Raw genomic sequence first — 18,424 nt, 5'->3', positions numbered from 1 at the left:
ACGACAGCGACCTCACCCGAACGGTTCCCTTGAATCGTTTGTTCTCCATGCCCTCAACGTGGCCGCCTTGTGGAATCTTTCGGCCTCTGTTCGACGACGTTGCCAATTGAACTTGCAGAGAATTTGTCTGCTTAGCCCAATTTGAATTATCCCCAGCTTCCAAAATGCTCATTGCAACAGCAGAAAGGCAGTCTAAGGGAAACGCTCTGAACTTTCCTCAGTTTTCCACTTAACTCCTTGTCCGGCGATACGAGCCACGCATCATCTCTTCTTAATACCGTAAGTGCCTGCCGTGATGACTGATGGTCTGGGCTAGCATAGTCTCAAGCAGGCACGGCCGCAACGACGCGACACACATTTAGTAACTAGTCACGTGAATGCGTATTACTGTTACACAACTTTGCGCTCCAGTCAAGGTCATTGAGGAGTGTAAATTGGGCTCATGGTTTCAAAGGGCATCCGTTTTATATAGTGTGGTTTCCAGACATCTTCTTCTTTTTTATTCAATTGAGGGATGGTCGGTTGGTCAAACAACAAGAAAATTCCTTTTTATTAAAACAATCCATCCCACGTACATTGATGACTGAACCACTAACAAATTGCACTACCGGTATGTTTACTTGTCACTTGTTTTATATCGAGAACCATGAATGTCTGTTTCTAGCTGAAATAGATTTATTGGTTCACATCACAAGACTTCGTTGGAGTCAGTGTGTCAAGGCTAGCTCTACTGTTTCCTTCCTCCATGTTCAAACTAACGCTCCACATATATAATAAAGTGAAAATGGTCCCCCAAATTCCCAACAGTAACTGAAAATACCTTTAACACCACCAGTCTAATACAAAATTCGAAAAGTATGAGAAACGTTCTAATTCATACGGTGTTCGTGTATAAGCAGTGTGTATTCCAATCCCCCCCCCGTAAATGAAGGCCAGCATGCTTGTTTGTTGCGTACATATGAGGGCGGTGTGGGTTCATCCGGTCGGCGCTTTAGTCCAACCTGCATACATGTACATGTACAGTACATGTATGCCGCCTGTGCTTTTCAACTGTCGCTGCATTGATGCTTAGGCAAAATCGTCACAGTTTCGCATATGTACATTTTCACCGATGTTTTCAACGGTACCCTACCCACCATACCCTACAATTTACAAGGCGAGGTCCTCTGAGCAGGGTCGGCAGAAAAAAGGGCATTTTTTCGACGTCGGGAAAAGGGTAAAAAACGATGAGAACCACAGAATTTAAAAGCGCCCGTGCCCTTACCACCTTCACTTGATTTTTAACCCACTAATTTTAAAGTTATTTAGCTCAGTAACAATTAAGTCAGATAGTGCCACTGAAACATAGAAATACAGCAATAAAGCAAAACACTGAAGTAAATGTCTATTTACTTTGAATAGCACGCGCCTATATCTGATGATTTTTACTTCAGCAACTATGCCATAGGGGAGCGACGCCGATAAAGCTTTCCAACGACAGCATGTACAGGTGTACTTTCTTCACTTTGTTCATTGTGTCATGGATGCATATGCCCAAGAATTTATTCCCCTCTCTGCTACTGACATGTACCCCAAGGCCCTCTCATCTCTCTATGACCCGGACAGTTTGGACCTGACTTACCCTCAACTATTTCAGAAATGTGCCACTGTCAGTGACTCAATGAAGGTTCAGTTTTCTCCACCCAGCAGAACTCCTGCCACTTTTGAAAACTTGCCTCTTGTAATTTCACTACATGTTTGTCACATGGGTAAATGGCCTTCAAACCTAAAGAATACATCCAAAAATCAAGAATGGTCTTTCTGAAACAGTTTTAGCCTCCATGAATGGAGAATGTAAGCCTTCAATCAATTTAAGCAATAACAATGATTTGAACAGTTTTTCAGAAGTCAGACTTGCATTTGCAATGAGCATTTGCATTACAGCAAGCATGCCCAACTGAGACTAGATGACTCACTCAAGGTATGGGGCTAAATACATGACCAGCAGTTCACATCAGTTGTTTAAATAAGTGTGCTGATAGAATGCCTCCAAGAAAAATGGGATAATTTTTAGAGCTAAAAGTACTTTTTTTGATTACCAGTTTTAGTCCCGTGATATGATTGAAATATTTCTTCGATGAAACGATGAATGTACACGTAGTAACAAATGTATTGAGCCAAAGTCTATTTTCTGTTCAACACAGATAACAACAGAGCGGTGTCAAGCTGTGGAAGAAGGAACTAAAGGTCAGGCTAACTGCAAGATCTGGTTGGCCCAGAGGGAGCCCTACAGTTCCTAAGGATAGATGACATCAGAGGCATAAGGTCTATTGTCTGCGCGTATACCCCAGGCCTGGAGACCTAGACCAAACTCTAGACAACAGATTCGTATGCAATAAAACATGGGACTGGGAGCAACTCAACTCTTGTGCTTGCATACCACAATCGTCTGGCATTAATATGCATTCTGACTGTCAGTTACGTGTATGGTAGTTTCAACATCACTTCAATTCACACTTCGCTCAACAAGCTCAAGCCAGTTTGAAAGAAGCACCTTTTTGCCAGAACATAGTGTGGCGGGACAACTGATGCTAGCCAACCTTGCGTAGCCAACACCCCGCTTGCGATCGCGGTCATTTTGGCCGCGTCTTCTACGCTGAGTTTGTCTAAATCAGGGGGTTTAATTTTTCAGCAGCTTTTTACCAAGCATGGCGTATCCCATCGAAATGACGCTGACAGCAACGCAGTGATATACTATATTGGCAATTCGTTTGCATCGATTGCTTTACTCATTTTTTTTTTTATTATATAGCGATTTTTATTTTACTTCATTGCTAAATTTTCTGATGCACTAGCTTTCGCTGGGACAGGCAGCGATGGCGCTCGTATTTGGTTTACATCAGGCATTTTCTTTAAAAAAAAAAAAACAATGCGAGAGTGACTACCCCTATCAACAATCCGCCTAAAATCAAGTTTCTGTGATCCGCGTATATTTTAGTTTCTGATTTTGTCTTGGCAGGCTCGCGAGATTTTAATTCTAAAAGTTGTTGTTTCATGCGCTTGTTATGTTCTGCCACGCGTTTTCCTTGTTCGACTTGCCTGGGATTTTTACTCTGGGTGACAGTCTGAACTTGTATTTCGGTAGGAAGAGTCTTGATCGGACTCGATTGCATGATGGATATAATCTAATCTGTTTTCACGATTTTGCGGCATTACATTTTGATTTCTTTGCATTTCTAATTAGGTAATTTTTTTATTATAATGTATATTTTATCATTATTATCGGCGTCTTTCCTCTTTGAGGAGAGACGTCGAATTTTATTTCAAAACCGTCTTTCGTCTCCCACACGAAGCAAGTGCGATGCCTTTGACGCTGCACGTCTTTTTTTGCTCGGACTATGGCGTCTTCTTTCACCGCTGTAGATTAAGTGTTTAATTAACCGAGTGGCGTGCCCGCCGACTAGTTTTGCGCACTCAAATTGGATTGCAAAGGTGAGCGACAAGTTTAGGGAACCTGGTTAAGTCTTAGGAATTGGGGATTTTTATGGATTTTTTTGGAGAGTGGAGATTTTTGTGAATTTGTTAAAGTTTTGGCGGATTTTTTGGATTTTCTTTTTTTATTTTTGGAGAGAGAAATTTTTCAATTCTTAGAAAAATCACAGAAATATCCATTCCTTACTACTCGCTGTCACTTCAATTCACACGTAGGCAGTTATTGCTGAGCTGCCCATCCAGTGTATAAAGACCAGTGGGCATCACCCACAGGTATAAGGGTGCACCCTCGTAATTAGGCCAGAAATATGTCCGCCGAGCTCATTAATAAGAGTTACACACTCAAAATATTCTATATTAGAGGGTCCTGAGAGCCATGGAACTGAGGAATTGAAGAAATATGAGACTGGGCCGGACTTGGGCCTTCCAATTCTGAGCAATTTAGATGCAATCGAGTTTGAAAGTGGCACTATTTGAGCCATTTTGCCGAGGGAGGGTTTTTCAAAATGGTATGCTTCTGGTGAAAATTTCTCAAAAATTCATTGGACAACCCCCCGAAAATTGAAAGGTAAATGAAAGAGGACACGTGGAAAATCATTTTTCTGTGCAGCCTGAACACTTGTGAGAGTTGTATTTTTAAAATTTTTGTGAAGTATGGGGATTTATTTGTAGTGGTGCACCCATAAGTAGATATGACGCAGGGGTCACAAGTCGAGAGCCTGTATACCCAGCAAGAAATGAGACCGAGGGGTACCCCCCCAACATGTCCAATCCCTATACACATTCCAGACTATTGTTACTTAACACATCCCCCAAGATGTCTGAAAGGAATTCCCCAGATTCCTGCGAGACAATGACCAACACAAAGCAGGGGGGGGTTCTCTCCGTCTCATACCTTGCTGCATATGAGAGCCTGGGTGTTTTTATTTCATTACAGTGGTGCACCCTGCTGTACGTCATTTGCCAGTCGTCAGGTTCTGATTCTTCCTAAATTCTCTTCTAGGGAGATTACCGAGGAGACCTCCGATTTAAGCGTAAAGTCAAATGTTGTAGGATCAACAGCTGCCATTTGGATAGGCAGTTTGCGTTCAACAGCTAGCCTACCAACCCGGCCGGGAATTAACGAACATTAATGATACCATCCGAACATGTCGAATATAGACGGGACGACTTCGGAAGATTTGGGCTCTTTCCAGAAAACTGGAGAAATCCCTGCAGTCTTGGCCACGTCATGGAGCTACTAATATACACATGGTCACGCGTGGATATTAGGTGATACTGACCCTTAATTCGTAGTCAGAATCATCAGGTCTGGTATCCAGACTAATTTCGTGCCTGATACAGGAGAGGTAAGGAAACCATGGAGGTAGGAAACTTGCTTATCTCTAAAACAATACTTCCCTATCAGTGAAAGAAAACAGGGCACACTACACAAATTCCTGCATGGAAAGGACATTCCATTAACATCTAAGGTGTCAAAACAACTAATCAATACACACACCAGCCCCTGCCGACATATCTGACTTCATACACAGTATCATTTTGAATACGAAGGAGGAGTATTCGTCTGTCCCTGTTTACGGATCTACATTTTGAATAGAGCCTGAAAGTAAAAGGTCACGCGGATTTCGAGTCGGTTTTAGAAAATTTACCGCCAAAAGAATTAAAACTGTCAAATGGATTTGTATTTTGACAGTTTCAGCACCAGGCTTTTCCATCTTAAACTGAATCTTAATGGACGTTTGTAATTTTAACGATCCAATTTCCTTAAACTTGGCGAGTGCCCTGTCCTTGATATACTTTCTATAAAAATCAAAAAAGTAAATCAGGTCGTCTTTGGTGTGGTGTTTGTTAAGTGCTGTAGTCACATGAGGGCGCAATTCATGTTGTCCATGAATCGCTCGGTACGCTGCCGTGTAGTAATCTTGGTGTTTTGGACATGCTATGCGGACACGAGAGATAGTGCCAGGTTTAATAATGCATTCATTTATAAAATGTTAATGGCTTGGTTATGTGAGTTACAGATAAATGCAAATGGTTATATATTTAATAGTCCAGATCGATTAATAGAGGGATTAAATTGCAATCAGTTAAGCTCCGGTGCCATGAATATACGTGTAAATTGGTCGTTCGCCCCACAACCTTGGACCTCTTCCAAAACTTCTAGAAACTTTGTAGTCGTCAGGTTCAGGGCCGGCCTGGAATGGTCCCGTGGATTTGCTGAATTGTACCAGCAGGGTTGGGGGCCCTAGGCTAGGGGCAGATTGGCTACATCGACTGGTGAGTTACATGTGTATAGCGAGTTATATAATAGCTAATATAAGGTCATAAAAGTGGCTGTATGTAGTAGGGGGCAAGTTGAATGTCAAATTTGCAATGTGGTGTGCACGTACGAGTACCTCCACCTTTGTTATTGTACATGTACAATATATTATGCATGACCTTGGAAATCCGCAGCATGTACATGTTACATCTTAAGTTACATGTAGCAACAGCAATACTCTTTATTGATCATGGAAATTGGTATTTAATTTATAGAACCAAAGATTCGTGTTTGTTTAAATTAATAATTTTGTACTGGCAGGTCTTTTCTTGAGCCAAGTGGAGATCTCCAATAAACCAAAATTTGAGAGTGACACAGGAACCCCAAAATTTGGCCTCACCGCCTCACTTTCTCTCGTCACCGGGAATTACACTACATTGGTATCAACTCCCAATTTCTATAATTGTCTCCGAAGCGCCTAATTCTTCGGATGTCCACTTCTTCCATCACCCGTGGGTTAATATACGCTTTAATCGCGGTGATCAAATCCTTTTGTAATATTTTTCCTTTGGCGCCCAGGGCCGTAGATTCTATGTCGTTATCTTGAGCTATTTTTAAAAGCTGAACCGCTTTTACGAGTTCCGACTTTGTTTGTTGTTTACGCTTTGGTGTCGGTAAAAGAATGTCATATCGTTTAATAAAATCGGCCAAGAAGGATTTTTTCAAGCGCCTAAAGCCCGAAAAAAAAACAGGTTGGCGTTGCGGTCTAGTAGTTTCTGTATCCATACCTTTTTTATATGTAGATTTTTTAATTTAAACTCATTTTTGCTTGAAGACCCAGACCAAAAGCATAGTCTCTTTGTAACCGTAGTAGTAGAGACTGGTACGCAATGGACACGCTCCGACCTTCCATCATCGTTCCTTTTCGCGGTAATCGGAAACTAAGTCACGGCAAAATTGGAACGTGGGTTTTTAAGGGCGAGATGGTTTCAGATGTTTTCGAGTTGCCGAGGGTGAAATGGCTTCATAAAATTTTAAAAAGTGGGTCGCAGGTGTTGGGGGGTTTCGATTTTGCTGTGTTTTAGTTTGGGTATTTTGGAGTAAACTGCATGGGGGACGATGATTGAAGGTCGGTTGGGGTCTTGTGCGTACCGGTCTCTACTACTCATAATGTGTGCTCACATTTTATGCCAAGCCGCAGAAAATTCAACACTCAATAAAAACACAGAATGGTACATAGCACTTGATGAAAAGTTCCTTGTACAGAGTGAAATTTTACGGTATTAGTAAAGGCTTAAGAAGAACCTTAACTTGGGCCCTTCGTTTCACGAATTTTTCTTTGTACATTTCCTTGTGTAAAAACGAAGGACGAGTAATATTTATTAAAACTAGGCCCTATTTTATATATTGCAAAATATGTTGTAACATACATGTACACGGATAGCATTTAAATATTAAATTGCGGTATGCAGAAAGACCGAAAAATTTGCAATACAGACTTTCTGTACGGTTTTTATCTTGCCTTTTTTTTCTTAAACGCGTTTTGCCCATTGCGCGTCGCCCTGTTCGTTTGACGTTTTAGCGCGTCTATAGACTAATCCGATCAGACTCTACCTAGTTCGTAAGTGGCTTCGTCACAGAGGCGGACGCACCAAGACTTGCAGGCTCCCTCAGTTGGGCGATCGCTGAAGTTGTTGCGTTAACTTCCGGTTCCATAGTTCCATGTAAACGGTGATCAGTGTGCAGTGCACGTGCAGTGGGCCCAGTTTCAACTGAAGTGACGTCACACCGGATAACTGCGGTGGCACCGCACTCACACGCACATTTGTCAGCTTGACGCGAGCGTGTATTTGGCAAATCACGACATCCTATTGGTCAAAGAGGAAAGGAACACGCGCGTACCACCTGCCCACGAGTGTTACACCACCGAAGTAATGTCTTCTTACTATTACAATATATTAGCTAGAAAATTCTCTGCATCACGGAAAAACTCGTGATATTTTTATTATTGAACAGCTGCAAAAAGTAGAGAGATTGCTTACAAAGCCACAGACAATGGGAATTTTTGTAATGATTGACATCGTAAAACAACGTTTATCCATCAGCAGTATTATATTGGCACATTAGGCATGCCTTAATGCACAACGTGAAAAATATAAAAAACCAAACTGTGTTGATCATAATAGTAATCGACCTTGCTGAGTTTACCTGCCAGTATGACAGATTATTTTGTCTCACCATTTGAGCAGTCTCCTTTGGCTGGTTGTGGTCTGTTCCACCCAGTTCCTTTTCTGGATTTTCCATTTCTAGCATCATTTTACCGGTGATAGCGGCGGAAACACAATGAAAATTGGCCTCAGACCAACAGCGCTGAGCATGTACAAAATGTACACATAGGGCGTCAGTGAGACTCGCCTGTTTTATTATTAATGATTAAATTGTTTATGCGTATGTAAACGAATTTGAAATTAGGTACATGCGGGCGATGGCGCTACGTTCTCATCGCAGTAGCACCTATTAAAAGAACGACCTTATCTTCTCGTTGCAGATATAAATCTCCACTGTCAAATTAGCAAGCGCAATCATTCTGTGGAATCAACATGAAACGTGCAGCAGAGAAAGGGTCCCAAGACGTAGTTAGCTTTCCCAAAATACATGTAATTCTTTTGTCTAAACGATTAGGCCCTACCTCTTTTACAAGGATAAACTGCTCTTTCCTTTAACTTTCTGTAGGGCCTATTGATTTCCATTCCTTATAATATACACCAACACATGGGCGAATCTTTTTTCCGTATTTTAATCAAAGCTAGTTTATGGTCTGCTTGGCACCCAACATTTTTAAGGTACAATCAGCTCTTGTATTGGGAATTATAAAATTTAAGATATCCAGTCAGTAAAATTAATTCTGTAGGTTATTTTTCGTGTAAAAAGTCCAGCAGTGAACATATAGAGTTACATCCCGGTATCAACTTTGCAAAACAGGGCGGCAGGGTGTAAAACAAAAACGGGAGTGAATTTTGAGAGCACACACTAAATACAGGTTCCATAAACCCAAAGCAAAAGATTCTAAGGATTCCCTCCCACATGCATTTTCGATCCCATCTCAATGCACATCCGTTTTAATACTGCATCAAGTACATGGACACTGCACAATGTTGTTCCTTCAAAACAAATAATTCGCTATCATAAAGAAATTTTACCGAGGCTCAAAGTGACCACCCGCGTTTCAGGTGCGTAGCTGCTTTTTTTTTTAAGATGGGGGTGCCAGTATGAATAAATTTTTCGCCCGTTTTAATAGTAAAAATTAAGAAGATTAAAGGCGCCTTCCCATATGCGCGTCAACACTTGCGCCAAGCGTTGCGTATCTGTCAAAATCGCTCCCTGAGTGATTTTGACGGTCGAACGCAACGCACACGCCTGTTACGTTAATGGCTCGATTATGGTGTCCGTGAAAGTGAAACGCATCGTGTACGCAAAGCAGCCAATAAACGTACATGGAAAGGTGCCTTAATGGCAAATTTGGGAATCACGCATCTTTGGATCTGGGCAGTCATTCCGTACACGTATACTTTTAATAAAATTTCCGTTGGAAGGTGAGGGCATAGGCTTATCTACGGATGACGTCACATTATGCACTTTCCCTAGTCTCGAGCCATCGGGGAACACGTCATTAGTACACAGGTCTCTCGTTGAGGAGAAACAGATGGGGACACCGCGGAGACGCTTGGGTTATTACATAATCGGTCGATTGTTATCACAGTATCGGCTGGTATTACATTATCGGCCGATTTTTAGTACATTATTGACTAGTATTACATTATTGACCGATTGTTACATCCTCGGATGTAACAGCCTACTTGCAATCAAACAGGATTTAACTTTGTCAGATTCTTGGGTTGTTTTTCCCTCCACTTAAGCGAACCGATAGACGGCTTGAATGCAAACCTCAATACATACCACAGTGTTGACGATAGTACAAAAAACGAAAGAACTCCTACACTGTAAAAAATAATTCTGTAAAATTACAGAAAATGACAGGTCAACTGAGTTGCCAGACTTCTCCCGTTTGTTTAATTTAGTTTTATTTTGTAAGGTATAATACATGAGTTTTGTTGCGTTTACAAGCACGTTTGTTTTATGATATACAAAGGCAACTATATTCTCATAAAACTTGTCCTCTGTCAAATACCAGCACATCTGTTTTCAATAACCCATTTAATATCGATTATTTCATGTAAACGAAAATGTTAATTTTTCCAAAAACATGTGGGATGTTTTCTTTAAAATCATCAAATGTTAATTTATTGTCTGCCTTTATTTGTTCTTGCAATTCATGCTTGTTTTTTCCATTGATCTGAACAATTTTTGTTGAACTAGCGGTTGTTTTAGGATTAAACAGTTCATATGTATTACTTTTTACAAAGCAATGTCAGTCAATTTGCATGTTTTTATAATATTTTTACACACAACGTCAGTAAAATTAGAAACACCACAACACATCAAGGAACCGTATTTTAATCTCTTTCTAACTGTATTTTTACAAGCCCAAAAGTGGAGGCAAGAACAGGAAAAATGTTAATTTGAACTATGCTGACATACACTGAGACTCTAAAATTAAGAAAAAAATAAATTGTTTGAAAAGTAAAGTAATAAAGAAATAACATTTTACATGTACTTTTTCCATGCCTGAAACACGTTTCTGATTTGAGCATTTACTGACACGCACTGGGCGTTTGCTAACCACTATGAAAGTACATTTGGCCATGTCAAATAGAAATAATTACCCGACACACACTGGGTGCTTCAAAATCCAAATACATTTTCCATGTACTTTTCTACATGACTGGAACAGTTTTCTTAACTTATACTGGGTGTCTAAAAAACCAAAATTTAAAACAAGGCATGTACCTTTGACCATGTGGGATTGATATAAATACCTGACACGCTGGGTGTGTAAAAGTCAAAAATAAAAGAAAAGAAAAACATGCTTTCCATGAACTTTTTTCTAGAACTGTTTCCTGACAGCACTTGGTGTCTGAGTATAAAAATACATTTTACAAGAACTTTGTCCACGTCTGATTTGAGCATTTTACTGACACACTGGGTGACTGATAACCACTATGGAAAAAAAAGATTAAAATTACCTTTGGCCATGTTGGATCGAAATAATTACCTGACACACAATGGGTGCTTCAAAATCCACACAAAGAAAAAACACATTTTCCATGTACTTTTTTCATGACTGGAACAGTTTTCTTAACTTACACTGGGTGACTGAATTAAAACATGACCATGTTTGATTGACACACTGGGTGTCTGAAAATAAAAAAAAGAAAAATATGTTTTCTATAAACCTTAGTTTTTTTAATTTCTGGAAAGATTTCCTGACACACAATCGGTGTCTGATAACAAATATGACGAAAAAAAAGTATCTTCAACCACGTGGCATTGAAATAATTACCTAACCTGTGTCTGAAGATCAAAATAGAGGAAAAACAACGTAATTTTGTACTTTTTAAAATTCTGGAACCTCTTCCTAAGCTGACACACACTCAGTGTCTGATAACTAATATAAAAAGCATTTTACATGGACTTTGCTCCATGAAAGAAAGACAAAATATCTTCACACATCCTGGGTGACTGAAATAAAAAAGTATTAAAAAAATACATGTACCTTTTCTTGGTGAGATTGAAATTATTTGCTGACACTGGGGGGGTCGAAAAAACCTCCAAAAATGACTTTCACTTGTTCCTTTTGCCCATGTCTGATTCGAGCACTTTACTAACACACACTGGATGTCTTATATAAAAAAAATACATTTACAAGTACCTTTGACAATGTGGGATCTAGATGATTACCTGACACATACTGGGTGTCTGGAAATCAAAATAAATATGGAACACTTTAGATGTTGGCTTTCCCCATGTGATGGAAATATGGCAAAATGAATTTTGACAAAACAAATAGCTCTGATATGTGCCAGGATTTAATGTACCTCAGTCAAGTCTTACTTAAAATGTCCAGTCGGTTTCAAAGTCCTTGATGGCATTCACGAAAGAGAGCACCTTGCTGTTGGCAGTGTGCACTGCACGCCCCTTCTCTCTCTTTCTCTTTGCTTTCGTACCCCTTTCAGGATTGATACCAAGGAGACAGCTGTGGATGAAAAACTATATTCACCATAACTATATTCACATGACTGAAACACTTTCCTAAACATACATGTACATGTAACTTTGTTCCTTCTTGTGGTGTATCTGACAGGACCACAGATCTCTAGTTCTCAGAACCACACTTCTTTTAGATTTGTTCCATCAAAAACCTTACACAAAGCCTAGCCTCTACCTTACCAAAAACTGGGATTATCTGCAACGGATTGCACAAAATTTAAAGAATCAAGTGGGTGATCCCCATTACATGAGCAAATCCCAGTGCCCACAGATGTCAAAACTTTGCAGCATGGTGGTGAAATACACAACATGCCAAACCTTTTCAAATGTGCATTTGCCAGTCAACACATCATGAGGGTGTTTCAAACCAATGAAACATTTATTACATGTAAATACCATGACTACCAAGTTGTAAACAAGTATACCATTTTTTGTATAGCGCTCATTTTAACTCAAAGAATATTTTGCATACCGCTGCACAGGTTCAAGAGTGGCTTGTTTCGGATGCCTGGATACTCCGCATTGAAGTTGAAGAAGGCAGCCACAAGCATGCACAGAGCCTGGAAGGGTGATGGGATTGATCTGTTGACAATGATTGTCTTGTCAATGGCAAGCATAAACGTCTTTGCAGTTAAAGCAGATGAACCTGGCATGAATCAAAAAAGCGAAATTAGGGTTATTACATAGTATTTGTTCAATGTCAGGGAAGGTCAAAAGCTAGTGAAAAACCAATTCCACTTTGAGGAGGGGTCAAATTCAATGACTGTATTTAGACAAAAAACAAAGAGGTAAAGCACATGGGGCGACGTTTGTGGGGTAACCCTGTCAAAGTGAACCCCACCCCTTCCCACTCTTGCACAGAAGAACCAGTTGCATTTGGTCTATTGCCGATCTGACATAGGCATGGAGGTTACCCATAGACACATAAACAGCTAAAATTTATGCTTCTTTTTTCCTGAGCCTAAGGGATTGGCCACTTCGAAAGCATCCTGGAATAATACCAACTTTAGGTCAGTGTCAGATGAATTTAAGAACTTATTGCCTTTGAACACTTTTCCATCCTTGAAATCTCCTAAAATATCTACTTGTTGAGACTCAGGGTTGCTGTTGGTAAAACACAGCATGTTTGCTTGAATAGAAGGGTCTTTCAGGAGCGCCTTCAAAGTTTCTTTCAAAGGTACATTGTGAAAGCAAATTGATTTTTGCCTACTGTCCTTACCCAGACACAACGACACAGGACTTACATATCTACAGTTGTCTTGGTAGTACATTTTCCTTGTGTATGCCCACCTCAAACTACCTGACTGTTTCTCCACGGCTTGTTTCCAGTAATTATTTGCAAGTAACTCACTGACCACTTGTCTAACACTACTTTCTCCGAGTCCTTCTTCAAACAATGTTTTCAACCTGGTACTCTATAGCCAAATCTTGCATGTTATCTAGTTCCTCAACAACAAGCTAAATTGTCCTTTCAGGTACATGACACTTAGCTTGAAGTTTCAAAAGGAAAAGTGCCAAATTAAGTGTGACACTTTCAGTTGGGACAAGAGTATCCAATCCAGTTTCACTTTCATCAAAAGTCATGCCTGACTTGTCAGATGGCTTCTTGTCACTTTGCACATTTCCAATTTTTTGTTCATCCACAACAGATGGGTCTACAAGAAAATATTCTGTGGCTGACCTTTCCCGACGATTTCGGGAAATGTGTGAAGCTAAAGAAGACTTATTACTGAAGCATTTTGAACAGCTAGAAAATGGACATTCAACTCGTATTCCACAGTCAATATGATGCTTCATGTGCTTAATCATATCACTTTTGTTTTGGATTTTTTTTTGACTGCTGTGGACTTCGCATTTACTGGGCGTATCTATCAGTTCCATACCTCTTAATTTACATGGTATGTTCGGTATTTGCTGTGATCGCAAGTCACATGACTGTTTAATGAGGAATATGAGGCAAATGATCTTGAGCACTCTGGGACACCACAAGGGAATCTAAAAGTGTGAACACTTCTGTGAACTCGCCGGTGTGCAGTATATGTCTTCAAGGAGGATGTTGCCTGTGAACAAAACTGGCAAATGTACATGTTTACTATTAAATGTACAAGTGCATACCTTTGGTCTCAATTAGGTCCAGGTGAGTGTCCGTTATCTTTAACCCACCGTCGTGACCGTTCCTATGAAGGAAACAAAATTTAAATTTACTGAAACAACCATCAAGATAATTTGGCAAGGAGTTCCATACAAAGTCTACGAGACCAGTCTAACAAATTCAAAGTACTTTTTTCCGAAAACGTTTAGGCCTAGCCTATAATTTCACAGTGCAAAAACTGACTGGCATTTATAATTCACTATCTACACAGGAAAATTAGTTAACTTGTTATGTCATGGAACTATTTTCTGATTTTGTTTGTGTCTTTCGGGGTACACTTTATTGTACATGACATGTAGATATAGCCTAGATTAAATCATAACTTATGAGGGAAGGGGGATTGAATAGGGAGCCGGAAGAAAAAGAAATTGCCCCCACCCCCTGGAGGCTGGAAGAATCCTGGCAACGCCAATGTCCACCGCTGTGTTCATAAAGCCAAGTAGGCCTGTATGCCAAAAATTTATGGCATGACACATCCAAAATGAACGTTTTTCAAGAAATCCACATCAATTTGTACTGGCTAGGGTTCGTATTATGGTAGGGCCTATGCGCGAAGTACATGCAGCCTACATGTACTACCGCAGTAGGCCTAGTACGTATATAGGGCACTGTAGGCCTAAGGGTACACCCTCATATTTAGGCCAGAAATATGTCCGCCGAGCTCATTAATAAAAGTTATACACATCGAAGTTTTCTATATTAGAGGGTCCTGAGAGCCATGGAACTGAGGAATTGAAGAAATATGAGACTGGACCTCTGGGCCGGACTCAGGGCTTCCAATTCTGAGCAATTTGGATGCAATCGGGTTTGAAAGTGGCACTATTTGAGCCGTTTTGCAGAGGGAGGGTTTTTCAAAATGGCTACTTTTCTGGACAGGGCCATTTTCTGCATTTTAGGGGTGGTCTGCTTCTGGTGAAAATTTCTCAAAAATTCATTGGTCAACCCCCCAAAAATTGAAAGGAAAATGAAAGAGGACATGTGGAACATCATTTTTCTGTGCAGCCTGAACACCTGTGAGAGTTGTATTTTTAAATATTAAAAATTTAAAATATTTGTGAAGTATGGGGATTTATCACTGCTGTCTATGGGAATTTACTTTCAGTGGTGCACCCCTAACTCTTTGGACATGTCGGATGGCCTTCAACTAAACTTGTAAAGTTTTACCTTTAGTTTCACTCTTATTTATGAATTTTCATTATTTCTACATCGACTGAATATACTGTAGTAGGTTGAATATCAACCATGCATACAAAAATGCAAGTAAAATTACCTTTACTTTGGCGCTGGCTGTGACTAAGTGACGACATGGACGAGTTTCCTCTGCACACAGCTGCAATCTGGATCGATGGTCATATCACGCCACAATCCCAAACCCCCCGCGCGCGCTGAACCCGCATGCTGGCGAGCTTCTGATTTGCTGACGCCCAAGAAAGCATGGCATTTCAGCGTGATCCGAGACAGAACGGTTTTGAAATGAAGAAACAGCTTGTTAAAAAACACTTTTCTCGTGGAGTTTTTACCGGTACCCTCGATTAAACTCTGACTCACAATTAACGGATCCTGCATGTAACATTCATTTCATCGTGCAGCCAATCCATCATACCCCAACATTTTAACACAGACTTTATATCAAAGCTTTCCACTCCTGAGCGACATTGTTGCAAAAGAGGACAATAGCCTACTATATCTGGGGATGGACATCAAACTTATTCAATTTCAGTGGTATAGATTAGGCCCAAGCCCAGCACTGGAAATAGTTGCAGTTCAACAAATGTTTCTAAAATTTGACGAAAAAATATATCGACAACTTAAAAACTAAGAAAAGATGATTACCTAAACGTATTTGATGAGAAGAACAAGCAAAGCAATGATGCCAATTTCGTAAAAAAAACCCACAGCAGCCATGATTTAACCATTTTGTTTTGTAAAGTAACAGAGACGTGTTAAAAAAACACCATCAGTGTAAATGTTATTACCAGGAAGTAGAAACATCTGTATTTACATGGATGTAGTGTAAAACACTTAACTAATAGGAATCGAATAGAAATGTTGTAAAAAACCGTAATAAGATTAAAAACAACAGCGGTAAAAAAAACAAAAAAAAATACGTTTTCCATTGTAATTTTACATTTGCAGCGTAGAATGGCAGAGACTTGTCTATTACTGAAAAAGAACATGTAAAGAGAACTAAATTTTTGCATGACGCCCTGTTTTTTTACAAAGTTTAGATCAAATCACAAAAGTTCTGGCAAATTACCAAAAAATGAGTAAAAGTTAGAAAAAATTTATTTTTCTTTATTTATATGAATATTCCATGTAAAACCATATAACAGAAAAAAATCGCAATAAAAAACAAAAATCTTTTACAGGGTACACAAAGACAAGGGCGGATCCAGAGTCTTATTTTCGAGGGGCCAAACATTTTCGGAGAGGGTAAAAATTGGAGTTTTAAATGTAATCTTTTATGGCCTTTCTGAGGGTTAAGGCTACATTATACGGGGTTTACACTTTCTGAAGGAAAGGAAATGACACCCAAATCGCTTTTCTGTCATAATATCTGTTTTTTTAATTGTTGATAGTTGGGTGTGTGTGTGGGGGGGGCATGGTGCCCGTTGTCCCGGGACGGTATATATCAGCTGGAACTCAACCTCGTGCTTTTAGTGGAGTATCGTGGCCTTATCAGGTTGAGCCACATTTAGCTAGTATAAAATAAAAACGGCAGTAACATCTAGAATGCTGTAGTATAATGAAAATTGCAGTGTAGCTTATCTGCCACAGTTTACTCTTCCCTGCCAGTCTGCTGAGGCTGCCCCTGATGGAAGATATGAACTTTGGTAATTAGGATAAATAATCCCAACGACCATTACTTAAACTTAACTACCCCGGGGGACTGATATAGACGTGTGCCGGCAACACCAAAGACTGGCTGAAAGAAAATGATGCAATCGCGCAAATGCGCGATTATGCATCATTGAAAGCTGAGAATTACAACACTGTCTTGGCCTTTTACCGACCAAATTTAAACAAGACCGGAAAACTTTAGAGAGAAACGTGGTTTAAGTGGGAGAAACTACTCAAAAGGTGCAGATTCTTTGATTCTCCAATTTTCGTCGTTTCTCCTTAAATCAACTTAATACCCCCAAGATTAGTCCAATCTCATTTGCTTACAACTTGTATGGGCGGCAAAAGTTTGCAGAAATCACCTTTGACTGGTTTCAATGTTACATCAAAGTCGTTCAAACTGTATATCCGTCCCATTAATTTTAAATAGGGATGTAGTTTCATTCAGTATTTAATAGTAGGCCTACATGTACTGTTATCTTCTGTTCTGAAAGTTGCATGAGATTTTTTAACACTTTGTGAATTATTGTTTTACTTTTGTCCCGAAGGCCAGCGATATATATTAAAAGCAGTGACTTGTAGGAAAACACGATTGTGCCGTCAAAGAACAGACCCTATTGTGAGGCTCCTCGTTCAGCCTCTATCAATCCGGGGAAACGGATCGGAATGAAGAACGTTAACCAGTAATTTAAAATGTGTTTTACTAACTAACAAACTACGAAGGGTACATTCGGCAGTGGACACCTATAAGCCCGATCCGATTCCAATCCCTACAAAATGGCGATGAGAATTTATCGGATTGGCACAAAAACTCGGGGCTCGTCGTGCCGCCTCGGCCAGCCTCATCATGTTTAAATTAAGTGCCTTGGCTAGATATGCAGAACACATTATTTTCAAGATTAGAGTGTGATAAGGTTAACAACTTCATTATATTCCGCCGCATCATTAATGACTTTTGAATGTTAACTTTTATCCAAGAGTCTCGTGCAAAGTGAAAATGAAACACAGAATGCCTGAAAATTCACCGTAACATTTTTACTACCACTGGTCCAGTTAAATTCCAATGCCTGGGGGTCACGTCTGTTCCTTGCTCCATGCTTTCACTTACCGGTGTTGATATGTAGTTGTCTAATTTGACTCCTTCCAGTACACCATCAAGGGCAGTTTCTTGGTAGTCAATACTAGTTCTTTCTCTCTCCATTTTTTTCAGTTTCAGCGATAAACGTTTTCCGTACGTACGGCACCAATGACACTTGCATGTGAACTAAATAAACGACTTCTACCCCAACGTGCTTCATACACGGAATATATATGTAGGCCTACAAGCTTAGCAACTCTACCGTTACGCAATACTTGTTGACACGTCAGATCAAAACCGTTTGCAAAGTCATCACCTGTATGGCAGTTCCATGAAGATGTAAAACGGACCACTCGGGTGTTGTATGAGTAACCTGCTGTTTTATAGACGTGTTTTTAACAAACAACTTCGGTATTCATATGGGTCATCTTACACAGCTCATTTTTTTGTG

General features: G+C 39.9%; 2 protein-coding genes and 1 long non-coding RNA gene across 5 annotated transcripts in view; 1 reads left to right on the top strand and 2 right to left on the bottom strand.

The window, feature by feature from the left end:
• The window catches only part of LOC110988145 (broad substrate specificity ATP-binding cassette transporter ABCG2-like), an 81,787-nt gene extending 63,621 nt beyond the window's left edge, over positions 1 to 18,166 (bottom strand). Inside the window, exon 1 of one of the 3 annotated variants that reach the window (XM_087129697.1) lies at positions 18,004 to 18,166. In XM_087129697.1, the coding sequence (XP_086985823.1) occupies positions 18,004 to 18,096 (93 nt within the window). In that variant the 5' untranslated portion in view covers positions 18,097 to 18,166. Of the gene's footprint in view, positions 1 to 16; positions 450 to 7,972; positions 8,103 to 18,003 lie in introns of those variants that run through there. The other 2 variants (XM_087129698.1, XM_087129696.1) reach the window with 2 other exon arrangements.
• Positions 849 to 6,123, top strand: LOC147796036 (uncharacterized). Its single transcript, XR_015423342.1, has 2 exons — positions 849 to 1,960; positions 2,184 to 6,123. It is a non-coding gene; the product is annotated as an uncharacterized LOC147796036 (long non-coding RNA).
• Positions 10,230 to 15,279, bottom strand: LOC110988146 (uncharacterized). Its single transcript, XM_022251414.2, has 4 exons — positions 14,433 to 15,279; positions 14,018 to 14,079; positions 12,375 to 12,548; positions 10,230 to 11,888 (listed from the first exon to the last, which is right to left on the bottom strand). Exons 1-4 carry the CDS (start codon positions 14,528 to 14,530, stop codon positions 11,785 to 11,787), a joined length of 438 nt encoding a protein of 145 aa, XP_022107106.2. The 5' UTR covers positions 14,531 to 15,279; the 3' UTR covers positions 10,230 to 11,784.
• Positions 18,167 to 18,424: the final 258 nt, after the last annotated feature.

Source organism: Acanthaster planci, linkage group LG19 (assembly GCF_054643075.1).
Source record: "Acanthaster planci isolate LZ-2023a linkage group LG19, COTS_SCS, whole genome shotgun sequence".
Classification (NCBI taxonomy): Eukaryota; Metazoa; Echinodermata; class Asteroidea; order Valvatida; family Acanthasteridae; genus Acanthaster; species Acanthaster planci.
The sequence above is the reverse complement of the archived record's forward strand: the minus strand, read 5'-3'. Positions and strand labels throughout refer to the sequence as shown.